General features: G+C 36.8%; 3 protein-coding genes across 5 annotated transcripts in view; 1 reads left to right on the forward strand and 2 right to left on the reverse strand.

Moving 5' to 3' along the window:
- LOC125823682 (BI1-like protein) overlaps nucleotides 1–25,353 on the reverse strand; it is a 176,173-nt gene that overhangs the window by 67,799 nt on the left and 83,021 nt on the right. The gene's annotated exons all lie outside the window — the stretch shown is intronic.
- Nucleotides 1–25,353, reverse strand: part of LOC125823659 (glutamine synthetase, chloroplastic) — a 110,294-nt gene that overhangs the window by 19,065 nt on the left and 65,876 nt on the right. The gene's annotated exons all lie outside the window — the stretch shown is intronic.
- Nucleotides 6,701–24,674, forward strand: LOC125823640 (uncharacterized). 3 transcript variants are annotated; one of them, XM_049502991.1, is made up of 15 exons: nucleotides 6,730–7,036; nucleotides 7,915–8,007; nucleotides 8,170–8,251; nucleotides 11,348–11,451; nucleotides 11,609–11,735; nucleotides 13,153–13,247; nucleotides 15,089–15,212; nucleotides 15,382–15,462; nucleotides 15,706–15,804; nucleotides 16,246–16,404; nucleotides 16,507–16,558; nucleotides 16,700–16,776; nucleotides 23,362–23,406; nucleotides 23,712–23,888; nucleotides 23,984–24,674. In XM_049502991.1, exons 3-15 carry the CDS (start codon nucleotides 8,213–8,215, stop codon nucleotides 24,428–24,430), a joined length of 1,626 nt encoding a protein of 541 aa, XP_049358948.1. In that variant the 5' UTR covers nucleotides 6,730–7,036; nucleotides 7,915–8,007; nucleotides 8,170–8,212; the 3' UTR covers nucleotides 24,431–24,674. The 3 variants fall into 3 exon arrangements, with proteins under 3 accessions (XP_049358946.1, XP_049358948.1, XP_049358947.1); XM_049502989.1 differs by lacking the exon at nucleotides 7,915–8,007 and having other exon boundaries at nucleotides 6,701–7,036; XM_049502990.1 differs by lacking the exon at nucleotides 7,915–8,007 and having other exon boundaries at nucleotides 16,706–16,776.

Genomic DNA, 25,353 nt, shown 5'->3' on the forward strand with positions numbered 1-25,353 from the left:
ATGAATTTTTAACTTTTGCACATAATTTCATAAAGTACTCATAACTTTTTGTACAAAACTTCAATGGATGAATGATTTGATGTGTTGAAACTCAAATTTAATTTTCCATAAATTGAGAAAAATATCTAACTTCACACATACGATTTATCATAGTTTGGATTAAGTTACATGCATTTTGCTTAGTTTAGCGTGACCCAAACTTATGAAGTATTACACTAAGCCACACTAAGAAAGTTTGAAATAGGGTTTTGAAGATGAGAGTGAAGTGGGGTGTGTCCATTTATGTGAATGAATTCATATGCATGTTGGGAAGATCAACTACATAAGTCATCGTTTTTTGAATATACTAGTGAAATATAGAATAATGAAGAGAGACTTACATATGATGTTCATTGATTTTTAAAAAATCCTACAATAAAGTCCCAATAGAGGTCCTATGGAGATACCTATATGGTACAAATGTTTTGTGGCCTACATTAGGGAATTTAATGACATGTATCACAGAGACTCAAAAACAATTCTTAATTGAGATATTATTGCTCTAGGGATTATCTCTTTATCTGTTTTTATTTGCCTTGGTGATTGATAAATTAACACGGTATATTTAAGGCAATGTGCCATGGTGTATGTTATTTGTAAATGATAGTACTGATTGATGAGACTTGTGACAAAGTTAACACTAAGTTGGAGGTTTGGAGACATACCTTGGTATTTAAAAGGTTTAGGTTGAATAACACCAAAAAACAAAATATTTGGAGTGTAAGTTCAGTGATGCAACACATGAGTCCAGTGTGGAAGCAAAATTTGTTGACTATATGTCACGACCCAAGCCTAGGGCCTAGACGTGACCGGCGAATGGGGAACCCGAAGGAACCCCAAACAAGCCTCATAGCGTATCATTACACATCCTTGGTCGCGGAAGCAATTAAATGACCATGAGCAATAAGCATAATCAAATGGGGGAAATCGGGACTAAGGGAGCAAGAGAAAAAAAAGAAGAAATGATACATAAATACCATAGATGAGTCAAGCTCAAGCATAATACACAACTTGTCCAACACCACTTCTAAACATGAGTACTTAGCGGGGGCCAAGACAAGCTACCGGGCTCACCCTCATAGTCAAAACATAACTAAAAAAGAAAAAATCTTATACATAGCAAAAGATCATGAGCAACGTCCCCGGAATGGAGGACTTACCAATAACCTTGATAGAAAATCGTATTAACCACGCGGAGGAGGATGGTCACGCGGTGCTCCGGTCCCTACATGGTGACATCATGTAAGCATAGAGTATGCATTAGTACGTTTGAATGTACTAAGTATATGGAAACAATGCAATGCAATAATAAATGGACATCATAGGAAAAATACATAAACATACCCGATAGATAGCACATTAATGAAATGATATATATAATGACGCTTACATAAAAATCACATTTAGTGGGACGTAGTACATGTGTGGTGAGTGACCATCAATATAGTATTTCCAAGGCCTACCACCCCCTTGGAGAGGCGAAAGAGGTACAAACCCCTCAATGTGGTTACCCGGGCATACCACCCCCCGAGCTAGGGACCAAGGTACAAACCCCTCGATATGGTTATACGGGCCTACTACCCCCCGTACTAGGCAACCAAGGTACCAACCCCTCGATACGATTATACGGGCCTACTACCCCCCGCACTAGGCTTGGTCGACTCACAACACTTATATAGAGAAAATCATATACATGTGTCCATTTCATCATCATTTCAATAATTATATAACCATTCGATTCATAGGACGTACATTGGACCTTCCCTTTCCTAAGGATCTTATAAATGGGCATTTTATCAAACACATGATGGGCTATTATTCATGTAAATGAAATCATGTACTTCAAGAGTACTAAGTCCAACCAATTCCGAAATACATATAAATCAGCCCACCAACAACATACATATATATATCAACCTTCATAATTTGATCATGGAAGCATGAAAACCATAAACATCACATAATAATTCCATTTCATGATAATATGCAAAAATAGACCATAATAGGATGTGTAGTAGTAATTCCATAATTCAAGAGTTCATAAATGATCATAAGGACCCATAAACTTGAAGTAAAAATAAAGGATAAATGGTTGGACTTGTGGAAAGGAAGGTTTCCACAATCAACCCACATACCTCAACTTTGGAGAATCTTTGATGAAGATTGGAATGGAGAATTGAAGCTTGAGATTGAGTCTTGAATCCGGAATTAGAGCTTGAGATGTTTGAATTTGGTTGAAGATCTTGGTGAAATTTTGAAGAGGGCTTAGAGAGTGTTTTTGAGTGTTTTGGAGCTAGAAAAAAATTATAACTAAGTATGGGACATATCCTCTTTTATAAAAGAAAAACGTCTCCAGCCGCTACAGTAACTTTGCTCACTGGAATTTGCAAATCTGCTCCGACAGGTTTTACGAAAATGGTCATAACTCCCTCATCCTAACTCGGAATGAGGTGAAACCAAGTGCATTGGAAAGCTAACTCATAGAGGTTTAATTTAATAGGTTGCGGCCCTTCCAATTCCTTGTGTGCTAAGAGATATGCCCCTTTAAAGTTGACCCTGAAAATCGCATTTTTTGCGATTTTCGAATTTTGATATGATTGTTCTAAAATTCGGGTTAGACCCATTTCCTACTCAATTTGACCCCACGAATAAGAATATGAAGTCGAATTTCCGAAATCATGCACGGATTTTGAGATATATGGAAATTACAATTATAGGTGTTTTCGAAGCACATTTTCGGGCATTTTTGGGGTCGTTTCACTATACCATCCCCTAAAAGAACATTTCAAGTATCTTCGTTTTTTAATCCAAAGAAACCAGAAGATCAATGATAATATTACATATCATGTTGGTACGAATATATGACATGAAGACTTGCATCTAGAGTCTTGTGTGATGAAAATATACCACCAAAACTTAGAGGTAAGTTCTTATCACGATCCAAACTGCCATGAGTGACATCCACCCAAAACTTTAAATAGTCAAGAATAGGGGATGCAACCCCAAACCAGAAATCAATAAACTAAAAATATCTAAGTCCGAACAGATGATTAAGACATAGAAGAATCCATGGTAGCCCGAAAGAATAACTTACCCTTTGATTCAAATAATGTCGGTCTCACAATTGTGATCTCGTAGTAGCCGCCTGAATATGTTATGTATTCAACAAAGAAAGAGCAAGTGTAGTATCAGTACACAACCACAGTGTATTGGTAGGATCATTGGCCAGTTCCAAATATATGAATGTAAACATGAAACCAAAATATAGTAATACAAGCCAACACGTATATCAATGAGTCACAACAAACATAGACTCTCAGTCAAAACTTTAGACTTAGCAAACCCATGAAACATACCCACATGATCACAACAACACATACGCGATACTTATGAAACCCACACACAAACTGTTAATGTACTAGCGTGGTACCTAAACCAACCAAATAATATTCTCTATCAGGTGTGATATTCGTGCCAACGTAAGTACATACCCTGCATAGTATTTGAGCCAATCATTAGCAATCTATATTAGCGCAGTACCCGAGCGAACCAACAATCACAAATAACATGCACAATCGTACTCATAATGAACAGTCATACTTGAAGTCACAAGTAAATTAAACAAGTTCACTACATGAGATTTATCAACATGATGTTATTTTATATTCATCCCTTGTGTTTCCCCATATGAATTGCACAAGTAATACTACATAGCAGTTAATATGCACATGTCACATAACTTGAAAAACAAACAACAATCACCTATCTCGAATCAAGCCTTGAAAATTCTAAAAAACTTAAGTTTTGCCCTTTTGTAATGTCTTGACTTGTTATAGGTTTAAAATAATAACAAAACATGATAATCAATGAACAATGACCTAAAAATAATTGGATTATACTCAAATCCTAAACCCCAAACCATTCCCATAATCATCCTATCCAAATCGGGCCTTTTTCCATCATTAATTCAAGTCAAAATCCTCCCCTAAGAGTACCATCATAGATTCAAAGGCTTAAGAATCAAATTACAAGTTAGGGGAGTAATTAACTTATCTTTACCTAAGAAAATTAGTGGAAAACTGAAGAAAAATGCCCTAAGTCACCCTTTCTTTTCCTAAGAACGAAATTGCGGAATAATGAGAGATTTTAAAACTTTTCTTGCATTAATTCATGACGGACCCGTTATACCGGCCACCAGCCTGCTATAGTGGCCCCGCCATAATGGTATTCCACCCTTTATATCGACTTGCATGTATACAAAAACTCATAAATCTTCCTCAAAGTCCTCATTTCGCAACACACCCTTGAACCTTAATGTTCTAAAGTAGCTTTTTCACGCTGAGTTCAATATCAGGAGTTCTACTCACCTAAATTCACTTTTAAAAAGTCCTATGGACTCCTTAACTCCTTAGCTAAAAGAAAATTCATCTGATTCTTAAATGTTAACCCGTCCCTTTCTCCAATTTCCCTGGACCCCACCTTGCTCAAATTTCATCTAAGACTGACTTAGCCTAAAATTTTCAAGTCACTATCCAAAAAAATTTCTTACCCAATTGCTTCACCATTGGTCTATCCATAATAATCGGAAGGGATCGTTACAGTTATACATAGTAATGGTTACATCAACCTTGTTGTATGAGCGGAGAGTTAACCAATCAAGAACTTTTATATTTAGAATATGCATGTTGTAGATGTGTGAATGTTGAAATGGATGTGTGGATATACTCAGAGATATAATATTATAAATGAAGATATTCGAGATAATTTGAAAGTGACCTCTATGGTGGACAAGATGAATGAGGTGAGATTGAAATGGTTGGGCATCTGAAGAGGAGATGCATATGCTATAGTGAGGAGGTGTGACGAGTTGGATATAATGGGAATGATGAGAGGTAGGTGTAGGCCATTTTTTTTTGGAGAAAGTGATTAAGCAAAACCTGACACAAATGCAACACTCTAAGGATATGACTGACACAAATGCAACACTTTAAGGATATGACCTTACATATAAAGACATATAGGTAGAAAATATGTTGGTAGGTAGTTAAGGGTTATCACGCTTTTTAATTTGATGGGATTATGCTTGGTAGTAGTCTAGAGCACAATATATGTTGTAGTATTAGCCTTATTCATAGTTGTTACCATATGATGTTGTTACTATTCTTTCTGTATTATTTATATTGCTTTGTGTATTAGTTGTCATATTTCTTTGTTTTTGTTACAATGAGTTATAGTTCCACATTGGTACGATATAGATTGGTGGTCTATTTATATGCACTTGGGCGGTCTTCCCATAATAAGTTAACTTTTGAGGTTAAGTTAGATCCATGTACCATATCTATACATGGTATCACAACAAGATCTGTCACCATTTAGACTCTCGATTTACGCTCATGTTGATCTTGGGAGTGAATGTGATATTAGAGTAAGTTAGAATCCCACATTGATTAAGAAATGAATAGGCGGTGAAAACTACCAAGATGGAGTATGGTATGGGCAGAGGGAATTTCCGGTGGAGCGATGAAATGTGTAGAGATCAGAAAGAACACCAACGACGAAAGCATTCTGTTGGGCCGACACTGACACTGAGAGACGAAAGTGCTACTGTCAAAATATTGAATTTCTTTTTTTACACTGACGCAAATGATTTCCCCTAAGGCACCGATGGACCAACGCCTTCATATGCATATCACCCGAATTTCTTGATTCACGGCGTCGAGTATTTGCACTTTAGAACTGAGACTGAGACATGACCCGGACTCCCACGGGGGGGGGGTAGCAGTGGGGAATCTTGGACAATGGGCGAAAGCCTGATCCAACAATATGGAATGTCCTACTCCTGCCTGAGCTTTTCGATCAACCAATCCCCTATTTCAGGGACATCTGTGTTAGGTAGGCCCATGGATCACTGATTAGTCGACTCGTGTCTGGTGATCTGCTTATAAACACTTGAGCAATTCCCTTCTTATGAGCTACATAAAGTGTGCATGTACTATATTTGTCCCATAATGCGTTCGTGAGATTCATATATTGTAACTGTTGTATCATAACGTATTGTGTTTGTGAGAGCCATAGATATATTGTTCTTGTTACTGTTGTATCATAACATATTGCGTTTGTGAGATTCATATATTGTTACTGTTGTATCATAACATATTGCGTTTGTGAGATTCATATATTGTTATTGTTGTATCATAACTTTTAGAGAGAAGTATTGGAAACACCCCTGAATCTGGTACAAATTATTAAGTTCGTTCCCAAACTATTGACAACCTTAAAAACATCCATCTACTTTTCTAACTAAACTTACATACACCCCCGATTTGCCACATGAAATAGCATGTGGTCTCAAACTCTTGTAATAGCATGAAGTTCTTAATAAAAAATCGAAAGAAGTGTTGAAAACACCTCTAAACTTGACTATAATTTAAGATTGTATTTTACTCATGTTGCAAGATCGGATGTGTATTTAAGTTTAGTTAGTCAAATTAAGGAGTGTTTTTACAACGGTCAACAGTTTGAATATGAAACTAATAATTCACACCAACTTTAGAGATATTTTTAATATTTCTGTCTAAATTTTTATGAGTAGGAACTTGGAAAAATATTTTTTTTCTTTTAAGAATAGCGTGAAGGAACACGTGATATTGTTGGATGAGCCAAGACGGTCGACGACTTCTTTTGTTTTTGTTTTTGTTTTTGTGTGCAAAGAATCAAATGCGAATGGAGTCCAACGCAACCAACCAAGGGTCACACACCGCTTTTCTCGTTTTCTTCTTCTTTTCTTCTGGGAAAAAGCCATCATTTGCCCCCTCCCCACCGCAATAGCGCTGCTTGCATTTCTTACCTAATTTATCACAAAAAAAGAAGAAAGAATCATATACAGAGGTCAAGAAACTTGTACAGTTTTCTATTTGGGAGAGAGAGAGAAAGAAGATCTTGGTTTACCTAAATCTCTCATGGAACAACTTGTCAACTTCATTATTCGACCCCCAAGGTATGAATTGATAAACCCTTTTCGAGTTGACCAATTTTTTTTGCTAATTGCAATTGCTATGATATGTAAATATGTTTGTTTTTGTTTTTCTGTTTGTAAAGTTCGAATCTTTTTCCCAAATTCTGATGTGGGTTAGTTCGAATTTGATGTGGGGGGTTTTCTTTTATGGCAATTGCAGATGTGGGGCTCTTCTTTTTTATGGTTCTATTTATTGTGCTACTGGTTTAGGTTTGTTGACCGTAGGAGTTATTATTTTGTACTTCATGTGCTAAATGGGTAGGTGTAAATCAATGAGTTGTGGATTTCCTTTAAAAGTTTGGAAGTCCTGGCAAGGTCATTAGTTTGTCTTTATTTTAGGGTGTGATATTCTTTTGACATTTGAAAATGAAGTGTTCTCATCCAGGAAATGAAAATTCTGCAGTAATTTAGGGAAATTTGCAAAATGTTTGTCTTTCCTCTTTATCTTACATTGGATAGTGCATGTTTTGATTGGAACACGTATCGGAACTAATGACTGTGTGTGTAAGGTATGTTTCTGTAGTTTGGACTTTGGAGGTGTCTCTTAATATTGCTTTTCTTGAGGGAATCAACTTAAAAAAGCTACATTCGTGTTATTTATGAAATGCAAACATGTTGGGTAGGTGATGAGGACTTCATATTTAGTAAATTATATCCATCTCATATAGTGGGAATCCTCTTTTCGTTTTACGAAATCTCTTTCTGAAATTTTGTATCTCTTCCACGTGCCAATTTTCTGTAGTTAATTCTGGACGACTTCTGGCTCTAAGAATCTAAAAGAGGAGATATTTCTTAGACTTAGGGTTCTGATTCATCCATGTGGTACACGATAAAACTAACTTTGGAAAGGATATTTCCAGAAATAATCTGGAGAGATTTTTGCTTGTTATGCACTGGGAGTCAGAAAGGCGCTTGAAGCAGTGAGATATCTGTTTCTATGCAAGATAATTGAGGTTACTACCATCAGTTATCTGTCAGAAGCAAAAAGTTTTTTTGATTTCCTTATAACAAAATATGTCTTGACAACTTATGTATACCAATATTCTTCTTCCAATCTCTTGAACTATAACAGATGTAAATCTGAAACTAAAGACCCTACTTCCTGTGGATTGCAGGGCTGAGTATGACCCTAAAAATGATCTGCTTGATGAAGAATTCATGCTTAAAGGGAAATGGTACCAAAGGAAGGATCTGGAGGTGAGTACATTGGTAATTAATAGCCTATTGTTATCAATAAAATTTAGGTCTCTGAATTACTTCAATGTTTTATGTACTCATAAATAGACTCTGTTTCTTTACCCTTGTTCACGCGTGTTCTTCATTTGACTTAGTCTTTGTTAGCAACCAAGTAATGAATTGGAGAACTAATATGAGACAGTCGATGTTGGACAACCAGAAACTGATCTAGAAGTATATTTACAACCTATCAAGTAGGTTGAAAGTGTATAACGTGAAGACACATCTAGAATTCTATGGGAGTGAACGAAAATGAACCAAGTAGAGACATCTAATATTCTATGGGAGCAAAAGAAAGAATTATAGTCAGCTAATCAATTCTCAGGCCAATGTGTATTCAAATATAAACTGTTTGTTCATAAGACAACAAATGCAAGCAAAAATAATAGCTGACACTTTTACTTTGTCAATTTGACCAACTGAAAGAAAAATCTGTATGATTATTTTGTAGTATCAATATCTTAGGAAATGTGTTAAATCCCTTTGCTCTTTATAATTAGGGTGTAGAAACTTACTTCTTATCTTTCCAGTTCAAAATAATAATAATTTAGGGTGTAGAAACACTGAACATATAAGAGGTATGCTATTCTCTAGCCTCCGCTAGAATGATGTATTGAGAAGCAACAAGACAATTGTTATAAGTAATTCCCATTGAGGAACACGCGTTATGGAGAAAATTCATAGCAGAGATATGCTGTTTGCAGCTGGGGAATGGAGGATCAACCAAATCATGATGCCAAATTTAACTGTCTTATGGAAACACATAATGAAGGATTGGGAGACTTCTACTGAAACATCTAGTGTGAAGTGTGTAAGGGGGGGGGGGGGGCAAGAATTAACTTTTGGAAACACAGATTGTCTGATGACTTCCATATGTGGCGCTCTCCTAATAATCTTCAGCATATCGTGCCACACGGAGAAACCACAATATGAGACCTTAGATTCTGAAGAATTTGCTAGAATGGGGAGAAAGAGGAGCTTAATGAACTTTGGTTCAATTTTTAATGTCAAAAAAAAAAAAAACTTTAATTCAATTTTCTTTGTAAAAATAGAGGAGCTTAATAAACTGTTCAAGTCTTATATACAAGCTAAAGATTTCCCCTACGTAAAGAAATAGTAGGCATAGACTGAACCAATTAGGGGCAAATTCACAGGTGAAATTTTATTTACTTGTGGCTGTTGAGAAGGGATGAAGATACTTCCCTTATTCATCTTTGTGGATCTCCAAAACTCCCTGAAAAGTTTGCTCTTTTTCATGAATAATTGCTTGAGGAGCAATTCTGAGCAGTGAACATAAGAAAAAGAAACATCCTCTGCATAATTTGGTGCTTAATGCATACAGGGACCCATGAGAAGAAGTAAATAATTTGTTACCCCATTGCTCCATAGCATATCGGTTATGGTTTGCCATATGGAACATGTCTCGAGTGGAATAGGTGAGACCAATAATGCAAAAACTGTCAGAGAACATTAGCAGGATGTAACTGTTCCTGATCACTAGGACTATATGGAAATAGAGAGTCATAACTCATAAGTGCATTTAAGGACCTTGGGCCCAACTCAACCCCAAAATCTAGATCATGGGGGGAGGATTGCCCAAGACCATGTAAGGAGACAAGGACCAATCTCACCAATGAGGGACTCCAACAATATTGTCTTTCTACCTTTCTGATGCAACCTGCTTGATCTTTGTAAATGGTGTAGATTCCAGTTAGCAATTGCAGAGATTTGCACAATCTGTAACTTTTAAAGCATTATCTTAGTGTTGTTCATTTTTTCTATAAAATTTACCTTTATCATAAAAATGTCTTTGGATGAAGATTCTCCACCTTTTTGGAAATCTTATTTGCAAGATTTTTCTGTTCAATCACTAAAATAACTTATCTTGTAACTTAAGAAGTCACTCCACAGGGTGTTAGATGGATACCTTAGATTGGAAAAAACACTAGAGCTTTAGAAGGCAAAGTCGATCTTGCAACTTTGTACGACTGCACTGCGATTTTCGTTATTTGAGTATAACACCACTACTTGTATAGATGATTAGGTGGAGTTTGTAGAAGTTAGAAAGAACTTTAATGTAGAACTCAGTTTTGTCAAAGGCTCATTTGAGGCACACTTAAACCTTGAAGCTCAGGGAGGGCTCTTCACGTCGCTTCTATGCTTTAGTTTAGTCTAGGGCCACTAGGCACTAAGGTGTGTGCCTCAGTGCACGTGAGTTCTATCTTGAATTGAGTACCTTATTAATTGTTAAGGAAAACATTATGAATGAATTTGTTACCTTAATGAAGTTCTGTACCAGAATCCTAACATTGTATTAGTACTGCAGAGTTCTATGATTCTTTCTTATATTGAAGTCAAGCGAGCCCTCAATGTATATATGTACATGGTTTTATGACAAGTAGAGTTTTTTAGAAAATCAGCCAACCGTAAGTTAAGTTTAAGAGGGTTTTTTCCTTCAACTGTTTTTTTCTTTTGGCAGTTGAAAGTTTGACATTTATTATGACCACTTTTAGACAAGATCAGACTTTTCTACTTCCCTATAGCCATATAATGAAAGAATTATTTTTCTCAAAGAACATTAGGTGACTTTTTCCCATCTGCCTAAGTTTTGGTGAGCAGAGTAACCCGTACCTATGCTAGGTACCTAGTGAACTGGTCGAGGTGCACAAAAACTAGTTCAAATACCACCTTCATAAAAAAAAAGTGAAAGCTTTTTTCCTTAAAATGATTTTTGTAGTCTCTCTACTTATTTGTTATGTAGACTCCGGCGATTTGTGTGGTTACCTAATCCAAAAGCGATATGCTTTTACTACTGTTACTGGACCAAGCTCGTGAAATGGACTGCTGTAAGACTTGAGCTCATAACCTTTATAGGGGCTCTATCATGATGAATTGTGTGACTACTAATATCGGAGCGTTTAAGATGATGCAGAATTTTTTCTTACTTATTACATACTCGTCAGATCATTGCTAATCTTCTTGAACAGTTTACCTAATGCTTGACTTTCTTGTTTTTATCTAGTCATTTTAGATTTAAGGGCCTTGCTGTTTTTGCAGGTTAAAAATAGTAGGGATGATGTTCTTAAATGTAGCCATTATATGCCTCTTATTCGTCCAGAAGGAAAGCCGCTACCTTGTGTGATATACTGTCATGGGAACAGGTTAGTGAAGGTTAAGTAGCACTCTTCCCACTGTGATGCTAGAAAATTACTGTACGTTCCTCATGCAGCAAGTATATGGAGAAGTTTTATTATTTTAATATGACTCCATTTAAGATTTTATTTTTTCACTAAGTTGTTTTGGATGATTCTTTGGCAGCGGGTGTAGAGCAGATGCCAGTGAAGCTGCTATTATATTATTGCCATCAAACATCACTGTTTTCACCCTTGACTTTTCTGGATCTGGACTTTCTGGAGGAGAGCACGTTACGTTGGGGTGGAATGAAGTGAGTAGATGATTATTCTATTTGAGTTCAAGTGAAAAATAATGCCTTAGGTTTTGGTACTACTGTTGGCGTTGTTTATGTATTTCTTTTCCTTCTTTTTATTACAAGTCAGGATTCTTCACACTTTTCTTTCTCCAATGTTTACAAATATGGTGGAGGCAACATAAATGGATAATTGAAGTGAATATTATTTTTTTCAAAATAATATTAGGCTTGATAAGTTGGTTTAAAATATGCTCTGCTTTATTTTCTGTTTCTCAAAAAAAAGTTCTGCTTTATTTTCTACTTGTATTCCTTCTTTTTTTGTTTGTTGCGTGTTAGTGGATTGAAGTTTGTTGTCCCTTTCTTTCAGTGATTATTCATCGTTTTTCCAAATTATAATGTTACTAATAATTTGTTCTAATTGTATATTGGATTAGTTTTTGGTAAATGTTCTTCCATGCCCTAGTTTGTGGATGGTGGAGTTGGAAATCTCTGAAGCAAAAAGAATATAGAATTTGATTGTTTAGCTGAACCTATGTTGTTATGGTGGATGTTATTTCAAATAATGCTCACTGAATGGATGGTGGTGATAAAGCAAGGACTATGGCGTTGAATTCTTATCTTGTATAAACTTCACCTTCTTTTTCCAAGAAAATAAAAAAATGGTCCCTTATGTTTGGGTGTAGGTTCAATGTAGTTCCTTGAATATATTCCTAAGAACTTTTGGTCCTTTAAGTTTTCCAAAAGTGAGCATTTTGGTCTCCATCAAATACTTAACAAATTGTCTTTTAAATTGACGTGAACTGTGAAATGAGAAAACTCACATGTGAGGTGAAACTTCTACTATTTTTGGTCTATTTTCTAGAGTCCGGTGCTGTTTTCTGAGGTGCGACTTCTGCTATTTTTGGTGCCTAGTGCAGTTTTTGTGTGGTGATCCTGGTGGTTAAATCTTTTTTTTTCCCCCAGTTCCCTTTATATCTAACAAACAATGTTTGTTAAAATATCTAACGGAAACCAAAAGTGCTCTCTTTTGGCAAACTGAAAGGACTTAATCTGCCCAGGAGTATATTTAAGTGACTATTTTGAACCTATCCCAAACACAAAGGACCATATTTGTCGTTACTATTATTATTTTTTCAAATACTTTTCTTCCTGCCCCCTTCTACTCCCTGGTATAAGTAAAAGAAGATGGAGAATATTTTCCTTACATGCTCTTACTTCTTTTCTCTTCACACCCCAAGCTGGGTGGGTGGGATGACTGTGGAGGAGATTTGGGGGGGGGGGGAGGTGTTATGTTAATTCTGAGCCATGATTTGTGTCAGAATCTTTTACTTCTACTGGTATGCTTTGTTGAGTTACTTCTTGTTGCAAACAACTGCCTGCTGCTGTTCCTTTTACTATTAAGGTTTTTTGACATTTTTTGCCTGTTTCTCAGAAGGACGATCTCAGAGCTGTGGTTGAATATCTGAGGACAGATGGCAATGTTTCTTTGATTGGCTTGTGGGGCCGTTCAATGGGTGCTGTTACTAGGTAATCTGATTTCCTTGCTTTTATGTTGATCATGCTGCCTCATGTGCACTGCTTTGCTTTTAGATTCTTTGCAGCAGGGATGGCTATAGATTACAACAGGTGGATCATCAGTGTGTTATTGGTGCTCCAGTGGCAGGAGCTGATGTGCCACTTTTCTTTTGTTTTTTTGAATGGACTACAGAAAAATGTTGCTACTTTTTGTTGGATTACAACAGAACATTGTTTTGTGGACATAATAACTTTTGTTTTGATGGTCAAGTGGCCATATAGCGTCTTAAAGAGGGACTGGTATCTTGTAGCAGACCCTAGGTGAAGGGGTAAACTCGCCAGATTGAGTTGAAGAGAGTATTTAATTTTTTTGTAGCAGTGAGCATGGAGTTAGCATCTTGATCTGGCAAGCATAATAGCTTATTATGAAGTTAAGGATTAGGGGAAAAGTATCTAGATCCTTACTCATTGAATAACCTGCTGGTCATCCGAATTGTTGAACAACCAGGGAAATATAAGGCTTGGAGTTGCTTTCCTCAATTTTAATTTCTTGAACTAATATGAGACACTGGTGGAGTTTTTAATGTTGTAGTAGTACTGTATGTTGCGTATCAGATGGCCCAGAAGGAAAGTGTCACATTTATAGATATCGAACAATTGAAGGCATACCAAATCCACAACAGGGGAGAACATTGTTTAGTTGTATTTCTTTGACATCCATAACAGGCCATTCTGGTATATGATTACTTTGACCTGAAGTTTGTGCTCCTAGTAAGATGTATTTAAATTCAAAATGTCTTGTTCTATGATGTGGTCAGGTTTAGGGAGCCAAGCTTGTGCGTATAGGTCTTAGCAGTGTTATTAAAGTCGAAAAGCGCAAAAGAGCTCTAAGGTCTGTGGGGGCTTTAAGTGCAAAGTGCAAATAAAGCGAGGGCTTTAATGAAAAAGGCGCAAAGGGAGAAAAAAATACAAGTGTATATGTTTAGTCCAAGACTAATAATTATAAACATGAATGACAAATATATGACCAAAGAAATAGAAAAAAAATTATGATAAAGTGAAACATCAATTGTTTAGTGTCACTTCTTCATAAGAGGCTCATTGGCAAGGGAAAGTTTGTCTTAGAACCTTGATGACGACACTGAAGTGCACATAAAGCGAGGCGAAGCGCTCAACACGTTTTGAGCCTCGCTTCAGGGCTTAAGCGCTCAACACGTTTTGAGCCTCGCTTCAGGGCTTAAGCGCTCCTTTGACAACACTGGGTCTTAGGCATTCACAATCTTAGTCATAGGTGCATTGTGAGTCAAGTTAATGGTTGAGACGTGAAACATGTCAAATCTCCCAAAACATATTTAATTAATATGTTTTAGGATCACATAATTTGTATTACTAAAACATTTAACATGTCGCAAAACATACTTAAATTCAATATTTTAGGATCAGAAATTTGTATTACAAAACCATTTATCACACCATTCATGTTGCCTTTAGCTCAAGAAAGGTTTGGTTGGCAAAACGTAGTAGTTGTCAACTATAACAGGTGATGGTCAAAATTGGTCTTGATATGCAAAGTTATCATTAGATGAGAATTTTATTTTTGATTATGTATATCAAGAGAAGATGGGATGCTTTGTGCGCAAGATTGTCTTCAAATGGAAAGTGTTAATATTACTTTGGAGAACGGTTTTCTTTTTCTGGATAGCTAACACATGGGGTAATCAGTTTGTCTTGATATCCGAGTGCATGTGCATGCAACCTCTCTACCTCTTTGTTTTCTGTATTATCTATACCTATAACATTGTGCTTCAGTGGCAGCAGTATTGAAGTGACTGACTTAAATATCGATTTTGCAGCCTCATGTACGGTGCTGAGGATCCATCCATTGCTGGAGTGGTTTTAGACAGTCCCTTTTCCGATTTGGTTGATTTGATGACGGAACTTGTAGACACTTACAAAATACGGCTGCCCAAGTTCACCGTAAAGTTTTATAGTTGAAATCTCTGTTGCAGATTGAAATTTACTTTGTGTTCTTTTCTTGGGTTATTCTCAAATTTTCTCTTTGCAACTAAAGGAGTGTGGCCTCCTTTTCTTCTTTCTCCTAACTCATTACTCTTTCTAAACATTCTCCTTTTCTGTTAATTTTTAGGTGAAATTTGCAATCCAATATATGCGCAGAGCAGTTTTAAAAAAGGCGAAGTTTGACATAGCTGAGTTGAACACAATTAAGGTATTTCCTTTGGGAAGTTTTTTTATGTATGAGTTTTGATGATATAAGCTTTTTCTTTTTGATGTTTGAAAACGTTCAGCAATTGATAAATGAACAGTGTTTAAGTGAAGATATTGTAGGAAATTTTCCTAACCAGTTTCAGGTTTTCGTGTGTGTGCATTTTCAGAAGTGACAGTTCATTTTATTTTTAGCACAATTTTGTTTACCAACTTTGAACTTTTCTTAACGCTAACTTTTATGTAGGTTGCAAAGTCATGCTTTGTTCCTGTTTTACTGGGTCATGGTGTTGAAGATGATTTTATACAGCCCCATCATTCAGATCGTGTATTTGATGCTTACATGGTAATTGTCTAATTTATCCCTCCCCCCCTCCGGAGAAAGGACTAAAAGGAAAAAAATGGATAATTTTTTTCCTCTGTTCTTTTCTCTACATACCTTATGTGTTTGAATGCATTTCTAATGTTCCTTATTCTTCTTGAAGTAGATGCATAGGTTTGGACCGTTAGTTCCTTTGTATGTTCCTATGTATATTCTATCCGATACACTTGCATTGTTATCTGTGAAGTTGAATACACTAAAGCAATATGACAATATGTTCTCTCTTGAACATTTGTACTGTATGAAATTGATTTGCAATTTGTTGGACATAAGATTTCAAGCAGTTCTCTTTTGTTTTTACATTACTTATCCTTGTAAGTGGTCTTTATTGCTGTGTTCCCACATATGGCGTATGCCAGTATATCCCATCTATTTTTTTGGTTATTGTACTTTTAATTTTGGCAGGGAGACAAGAATATTATAAAATTTGAGGGTGATCACAACTCTCCGCGCCCACAGTTTTATTTTGATTCTATAAGTATCTTCTTCAACAATGTTTTGCAACCACCAATGGATGAAGCTGGTGCTGCATTCTTTGACATGCCACGAGATTATTTTGGCAAGGTATAGTTCTACCAATATCCATGTCATTGTTGGTTCAAGTGTGAGGAACTGCTGAGTTGGTCTCATAAAACTCACTGGATTTGAATTCTAAATTATTTCCAGGGCAGTTGGAGTACAGTCCATGAACTGGACTATATGGATGATGTCCATGATGGTATTACTCTTCTGTTCTCTTTAATTTGCCGCAGGCGTTTCGTTTGCTTCAGTTTCATCTTAGAAAAGGAAAAACAAGGTTTATTCTGAAGTTTCACACATTACAACTGTCGGGTGTGATACATGTTTAATTTGTTATCAGTTGCAGCTGCACCAACTAGTAGCACCGAAGATGTAATAAAGCAAGTTCGCTCCAAAAGACCCATGAGTCGGATAGAGGTAACAGAAAAACCTTCCAGTTATTGCTTTGATTATTGGTAAACTAGATTGCACGAGCTCCATTAGATTATGGGAAGATCCGGATTTTTAAGAGGACAAACTCAAGCATTGGAAAAGAAATTTATATGCGGCCACGTTTGCTTGAAATCCTTGTTCAAGTTGAAAAGGAGTATGGGTGAAAATGTGTAGTTACCGAATGCTGGAGACAACTAAATACAGGGAAAAGGATCAATTTGTCCCTTTACTATGCTAAAAGGATCAATTTTACCCTCTGTTGTACTATCTGTACGAAAATACCATTGCCGTCACCTAAATGGTTCAAATATACCCTTCCTCCGTTAGGGTTGTACAAGGGGGACACTCAATCCCATGTGGCACTTACATTTTGATGAGGTGGACGCCACGTGGTATACCACCTCAACACTCCAACCCATTTTACCCTCCTTTCTACTTGTTCTTCCTACTAGCATGAATATGTCTCATTTGTGTGAACTTTATCTACATTAGTATGAGGCCAAGGACGAAAGTCCAACTAACCTGGCTGATGATAGAGGTTAGCTCAATGCCTAGATGTAGATTATCGTACCCAGTACGTATTTTTTCTAAATTATTTCATTTGGGAATTTGAAAATAATAATAATATGGATTTGAACAAATTAGCTGATTAAGGAAAGAAAGGATTAATCCCAAAACATGGGAGCGATGAGAAAATCCAAAAACCGTTGGGAAGTGAACAAATTAGCTATGCAGCTAAACCAAAGTGCAGAATCATTGTGCTGTGGTGAACTTTAGCATTTCTATGAGTAATGAAAAATCAAAGGTATCATCTGTTACAGTGAAAAGTTGAGGGTTAAGAATTTAAGATTGATTTTTCTTGTTTCTGATCAAGTAATGGACAATGAATGATATTACAGTTAACAACAACAACAACAATATCCACAACTGGGTAAGGTGAGGATAGTGTGTATGTAGATCTTAGCTCTACCTTACAGAGGTAGAGAGGTTGGATAGACCCTCAGGTCATAATATAGAAAGGTTGTTTCTGATAGACTCTTGGCTCGAAGACAACAATTCAAAGCAGTTTGGAAAGCATGACAAATAATGAGTAAGCATGGAGAACAATAAGGAAGTGAAGAAGCTATGGCAAAAATAAGGAAAGCAAGACAACATTTTGCAAAAGGGACAGTAGTAACAACAAAAGAATATGATAACCTTAGTACAAGGAACAATAGATAATAATAGAAATCAAAGAACAAAATACTAAGAGAATTATACTACTACCATTGGTATTGAAAACTAAGAGAAAGGTTTGTTACTAGTAGGGTTTATGTATAAATCTTAAAGGAACCAACCAAAGGTAGTAATTTGAGCGGAAGAAAAAACAAGAGAGAGATCAATAGAGGAAAAATAGCCAAACGGAGAGATCTTTGTTATTTTTAAAGATGTCTCAAACAAGTTGTGGTGATGAACATAGGACTCATATGGGAGGCAGTTAAGGGACCAAAGTGCGACCAACATGTTGAAGCACTCCTTATGATAGCCACACGATTGGATGATATTAATGTCACCATAGCTGATTAAGGAGGAAATATGTTTTTCATACAATGTGTGAGATAAAGGGTAAAATTTGCTTTATGATTATTGGTAGTGCAAGTGGTGCTATTGTGGTGAGTTCATACTTGGTGAAGAAGTTGGAACTTACAATGCATCAAACACACTTTCTTAAAAGCAATAATGGTTGAATGGTTTTGATGACCTTATGCTGACTAAGCAATGCATTTCTTTCACCATTGTGAGATATTATGATAATTTTTTTTTGTGATGTTATTCCAATGCAATATTGTCATATCATGCTTGGGCGTCCATGACAATTTAATAGGAATGCAACTCATGATAGGAGAAAGAATAGAGTTTCTCTTGAGCTAAATAGGAGAAAATATGCACTTACACTTTTAACTCCATCACAAGTTTATGAAGATCATAAACGTTTTGAGGAAACAATGAAAATTTTTGAGAGAAGAATGAAAGGAGTAAGGGAGTACATGTTGACATCCCAAGAGCGAAAAAATGAGAGTATCTGTTGTATGAAGAGAATGTGATGTCAAGTGTAAAAAAAGGAGGAAGAGGATCATAAGATAGAAAAAAGGGAGGGATGATCATGAGATTGAGAAAGAAAAAGAAGTGAGTTTGAGTGAGGTTATTTTTTATTCTAGCTCTGACATTCTTACTTCTTCTAGTTATTTTAACTCTCTTACTCATGGAAAAGTTTGTATTAAAGAGCCATCATTGGATGAACTTAATCTTAAAGTGGTCGAAACTACATGCCAAGTGCATGTTAATGAGAAGGATAAAGATGAAAAAATTATTATAGTGTTGTCCAAGGTAAAACTCATGACAAGAAGTCCAACAAGGTAGTTGTGGATCTAGGGAAAACGAGGTGATGTTGTTCCTTTGCTACCTAAGACAAAGTGTAATAAGCAGCACATAGAGTCCAATAAATGTGCGAGAACTCTCCCTTCAACATTTTCTCTCGATTTATTTAAAACAACTTGAATAACATTTTCTGCCCCAATCTTCTCTATAGTGTTTTGAAACAAGGAGAACATTTTGATAGAATAAGTAAACAAATTTCTTTTTTTTTTTGAGAAATGTAGCAGTTAGTCTATATTTATCCACAGGTATACTACCTCAAAAGTGTAGTTCCCCTCCAAAAGTGTTGTAATTACATAGGATCCTATACCTACCAAGTTACAGCCAGTCTATAGTTGTGCTGATTACTTCCGAGCTATCTAAGACTACTTGTTTACACCAAAAAAGTAGACGAATTTCTTGCATCAATAGATTCGAGAAATACTCTTCCTTTTGGAGAATTCACCATCACATTGATGATCATTTTTTTTCCGGTTCTTGCCGTCCACTTATTCATCACAATGGAACTTCCAAACTTGTTCGATTCTACACGATCATCCTACACATTTTTTCTCTCTCTCTTCCACTTTAGTTAGATAGATAAGGACCTCTTAAGTTCATGAGAAGTAGGGCTTCATTCCAAATTAGTCTACGATCTCATTGAAGGCTCCAAAAGTGTTGGGATGATCAACAAAATTGAAGGAGAGACCTGCATTATTCACCCACCATGAAAAACATGCAACTGCACGATCCCTCAAAATATCCATGGCAACAATCATGTAAACTTTAAAAAAGAAATTGTTTTTCCCTACATTATCTCCTTGGAATAATGTTGTTCATTCTCTTAAAATTGAAACAAAGCCACCCTTAAATGTGTGTGAGGGACACCCTTTCCATCAAATATGTCAAACTTTGCTGGCTTTTACCCCACAGGCATATCAATGTCTGGATGGATGCACAAGTCATCACAATCAAGGCTCTCCGTTCCCTTAGTGACTTGCAAACTGTTTAACGCCTTTCTTAGACCATGAAGTTGGACGTTTGTCGATGCATCTTTTTTCAATCGAGCATCTTTCTCTATTTATACATATTGATTGACCTCATGCAGGACATTGACCACAACTGGCGTTGTGAAGGTAGGAGCTCCAATGGCATATACACGTGGAACAAGAGGCTTGTAAGGAGCGACGATGTGTGCCCCAAATATCTGTTGCATTGCCAAGTTGGTAGGTATGGCAGGTCTTGAGTAGAAAGGTCAGGAAAGGAAAGCCCTGACTGCTGATGGAGAAGCTGGTGGGAAAGGAACAGTAGATGTTTTGACAATAGATCCAATTCCATACACAAGGTCAAATGGAATTGTATAGTATCTCTACTTTTTTGGTGTAAACAGTTGTGTATAGTAGATACAGATCAGATTGTAGATTTGATAGGAAGTTTGTAATTGACACTTTTTGGTGGTGGCCAGCATGCCCTTAATGCTGAAGAATACAACCTTACCAGTTTCAAAAAAAAAAAAAAAAAAAAAAAAAAAAAAAAGCTGGTGGGGCTTGACCATGAGTAGGAGCATACTGAGTTTGTTTAGGCTAAGTCAGTAGAAGGTAAGTCAATTTTTGAGAAATAGATGGGCATCTTGAAAGTTGGGGAAGTGGTGGCCAAAAGTTTGGCCAAGTCTCGCACTTAACGTAATTCCTCCCTTAGGATCTCAAGCTCCTGTGCCATGTTTGGATATCTGCTATATTTTGAGAACTCTAGGGGCTCTCTATAGGTATCATTATGTTTGCAACAACGTTGAATTCTTCTTTGTCAGAAACAAATCGAAGGTTGTATCGTGAGTCAGTTTGCAAGTCGATACAAATCAATGTTCTTTTGGGGAATAATGATGAACAAAAAGAAAGAAAAGGGAACCATGTTAGTTTGGGAGATGTTGAAAGATGTAACAAATTTGTAACACGTATATATGCCAAGTTGGCGACATTCAAAATGCGTCCTAATATGGAGTCTCTTTTTGCTAGAGGTAGGCCTACATTGCAATCTATTTGATGATAAATGATCCATTTACACACATTTTGAATTTGGAACAAAACATAACTTTCATTCATCAAAGGCGGTTTGGATCTTACAAATGAAGTAGGCGAGTAAAAGCCTAAGAAATGGAAGTACAGGGGTGGCCACAAGGCACACAAAAGAGATGGATCATACATCTCTTTGAGGAAATATGATAAAGTATAAATGGGAAAAAATAACCTAAGGCCATGTTGAAGCATCATTGTCATCGTCGTAATCACTCATATATCATAGTATGGCCCTGAGTGGTACTTTGGAGACTCATTGAGGTTATACTCAGGTGCCGTGTCTATCACTCCTCCATCTCTCGGATTATAGATGTTGGAACCCGTTTCTGAACCTTCTCTATGGTCTTCTACATATCTTCTTCTGGGTCCTTGGGATCCTCTTCTAGATCTTCTTTTGTTTCCTCTTCAGGATCCTCTTCTGGGTCTTCTTCTGAATCTTCTTCCGGGTCCTCTTCAAGATCCTCTTCTTCCTCAACCACCTATATTAATTAGGAACTCTCTGATTGTACATAGGCGTGGTGAGTTCCATGAGAGGAAGTACTTATTCTCTAACCTTATCGACCCATTGGTTGTTTGCAAACCCTATGATCTCCTCTGCACTTTTGGTTGAGTCAGATGGCTCACAGTGGTTCGCCATGCGTAATACATTGGCGTGCACCATCTTTCTTCTCCTATGTTCAATGGAATCATGTAATCCCATTCTGATTGCAAGTTCCTTACCTGTGCTGCTGGGATTGAGGTAAAACCATCTCCATGTAATGTATTGGACAACTTCAAATTGGTGCAAAACTCAAAGAGGCGCATATGGTTGAATGCCTCCTAACCCGATCAACTTGATAAAGTACAAGTGCCGAGTCTTGACAAACGCCATCCAAGGATATTTCCACCGGATGGAATCTCTAGTAAGGCAGGTCAAAAACGTGCGCCACTTTTTCTCTCCAGTGGGCACATTCCAATGTCTGAGGCGATCTCGTGGCTCTGGATCCTGTTATGGGCATCTATGCAGTAGTCCATTTGCGGATGACACGAGAAAAATGTTCTATTGCCCAGATCTGTAAGAATAGGATGCAGCCTCCAAAGAAGTTATGCCGTCTTGTGCATTGTGATAACGACCGAAATACCTCGGCAAGAATCATATGCACCAAGGAATGTCTTTGCGGCTTTGCGAAGAGGTTCATAACTATTGGTAAAATGTTGATGTTGATGGAATGATATCTCATTGGGAAGACCATGGCTCCCAAGAAGGCCATCACGAAGACCCTATGCCTTATGTATACCTATTGTCTACGGGTGCAAGCGAATTCTTCTCGATGTTCGTTGAACCTTTCCAACGTTACTTGGCTTTTCTGAAGTCAAGGTTGCGAACATTCTGTTGAAGGTTATATGATGCTTGCCTTCTTTTATTTTGTAAGAAGAGATTTAGCGGAGAGATCCATGATGCTGAGGGTTTTCGTGATGGAAAAGGAGTGGTCCGAGGCAAGAATACTTAAGGGGTAGTTTCTGGTGACAGAAAGGGAAGGGAAGGGGTAGGCATCTACAGGGAGAATTCCAGGGATAGTTTCTGGTGACATAAAGGGAAGGGAAGGGGTAGGCATCTACAGGGAGAATTCCAAGGGATAGTGGATGGGGGAAGCAGTGGCAGTGCCATGATTTTCACTAAGGGGAGTCAAAATATAAAGAAGTATTCACACGAAAAAGCCGAGAGGATTCAACATATAGTATACATTTTTTTTTTACCTATCTACAATGTAATTTTCCAGGGGTGTTAAATGACATCCCTTTAAGCAAGGTAGCTCTGCCATGGGGGATAAGGGGGATGAGATAAAAAAGAAGAGATGTTGAGGATAAAAGAGAAATTATTTATTTATTTTCAACTGTGAGCTGTGCTAACCCCAGTTAATGTATTTGGTTGGATTCAAGTGGTTAGGCTTCTATGTGTGTCCACGTGGTCTTACGAAACCATTCTTCTAGTAAGTCTGTGTTGCATGTTTGCAGTCTGTTAAGTTAATGTAATCATTGGTGAGCACAACTTTGCCAAAAGATAAGTTCTTTGGTAATAGTGTATCCTATATTTGATGTCTCATTTTTATTTAATTCTGTTCAGGTCCCTTCTGATATATCTGCTCAGGATAACCAAACTGCAGACCAGGTAATCCCACAAGTCTCAGATTTATTTTACTATGGAAATTAGACAGCGAAAACTTTCTTAGAATGTTATATTCCTCAAATGCTCTTCCATTCATCATTCACTTGAAATATCACACTCTAACCGGAATAGTTTGTCCGTCTTAAGAATTTATGGAAATTTCATGTTTCTTGGCAAGTTGGCCTCCAATAGAATATAATTGATAACAGATGCCCTTGTTACTTTTCCGGGTCTGAAATGTTAGTATGGCTTGGCAAAAGTAAATTGTGTTGTTGTATAACTATTTCATACTTTTTTTCCTTCTTTAGGAAGAAGGTACTGGAACCTACTCTGCCCCATCATCTTCAAAAATGATCAGCTTTGAACTTTCCAATGGTGATCCATTTGGTCCCAATGTTCCTGCATCAATAGATGATGATGACTATGTGGAATACCCACTTGATAATATGGCAGATTTTCCAAGTAATGTAGATGAAGAAGAAAGGGTAAGTATGCTGAATTTTACAGAATTGCATCACTTTAGTATTGGCTTCAGTATTCTTCCTCAGCTTTGACATTTTGACTGGTGAAAAAAAACCAGATGTTAATGAAAGCAGTACTTGAGTCTTTAAAGGACCTGGAGGTTAAACCTCCTCTGGCTGAACAAGCGTCCTCAGATGCTGTCATAGAACTTCCTCAACCTCTGCAGGACACTAGAGAGGAGTTGTCTACTGCAAAGCAATGTACCCCCTCAAAAGAAATTAGTGCTAGTGCCGTAGTTTTTAATGAGCACGATTCAGACGCCAAAGTCCAAGTTCCAGATACTAAAAAAGTATCAGTAACTCCAGCTAGTAGTACTTCATCAGTGAAAGAAGTGGAATGCAATGGAGCTTCTCATCGTGAGAAGCTTGTCAGCAATCAAAGTTCGTCCAGTGTTGACACGGTTGATGGTACTAAAGCTACTGTGACTGTTGTAAAGAACCCAACAAGTAATGTCATGGATGGTTTGTGGCGTCGTTGGGATCTCAACTTCTTCAAGAACAAATAATGATATGAAAGATTGACTTTTTACAAAGATACATTTGGAACGGATTACGGGTAGCAGAAAAAGTTATAGTGGTTATACAAATTTGCTGTTTGCTGGATGTACATTTTTGGGGGGAGTAAATATTTGTTCTTTCTGTCAGGAGTGATGAGAAAGTTGGGGCAGGTGGTTGTGGGAATTGAAGGGGGGTTGGGTTCGTTTGTCACTAGTTTACATAGGTCTTCCTTCTTTGTGTACAAGGATTCAGCCCTGTGAAGTAATTAGGCCCATTGTTTGTTGTAAATTATGGACTGAGCAGAATGTGTTTTGTTTATGTACATGTGATTTGCACAATTTTTCTCGACAAAATTGGAATTGGTAGCGCTGTCAAGTTTTTCTGCTTCATTCCTTTTTAAAGTGTTTGTGTATTGTATGGCAAATGGAACAACTTTGAATCATTCAACATGAAACATTGTTTTTACCTTTTGAGGTGTCTGAAATCCTGTTAATGATGATTTTATTTGTTTGAAGTCTTTTTTCGATTTGCAGGTAAGCAATGCTTATCATAATTTAGAAACAACTATGTTAAAAGTCCTGAGACTGGTACAAGTTTTGTTGCAACTTTGGAACAAATTGTTCACAAGTCTTGACGGAACACAAGACTTGCACCTAAATTTCACCAAGGAACAATTGCTTTAAATTGATCCAAATCAACTCTAAATGATTTCAAATTTGATATTGAACCTTTTAATATCAATCCAAACCAAGTACGTTTCAATCTAATTAAAGTTTGTATTCCTTGAAGCAATAAAGTAGTATTACATTGGAAAACAGGGAAATTGTTGTAAAATCACGAAATAATATCTCTTAATGTTTTATGTTACAAGTTCTATACATAAATATTAAATTATAGAAAAAGATCAATGATCTACCACATACTTCAATAT

The sequence above is a fragment of the Solanum verrucosum genome, unplaced genomic scaffold (genome assembly GCF_900185275.1).
Source record: "Solanum verrucosum unplaced genomic scaffold, falcon-dt-bn FXZP01000093.1, whole genome shotgun sequence".
NCBI lineage: Eukaryota > Viridiplantae > Streptophyta > Magnoliopsida > Solanales > Solanaceae > Solanum > Solanum verrucosum.

Coding starts and splice junctions, on each gene's coding strand:
- LOC125823640 (XM_049502989.1), top strand. CDS start 6,999: ATGGAACAACTTGTCAACTTCATTATTCGACCCCCAAG. Junction 7,037..8,169: donor TTCATTATTCGACCCCCAAG/GTATGAATTGAT, acceptor TGTGGATTGCAG/GGCTGAGTATGACCCTAAAA. Junction 11,736..13,152: donor TTACGTTGGGGTGGAATGAA/GTGAGTAGATGA, acceptor CCTGTTTCTCAG/AAGGACGATCTCAGAGCTGT.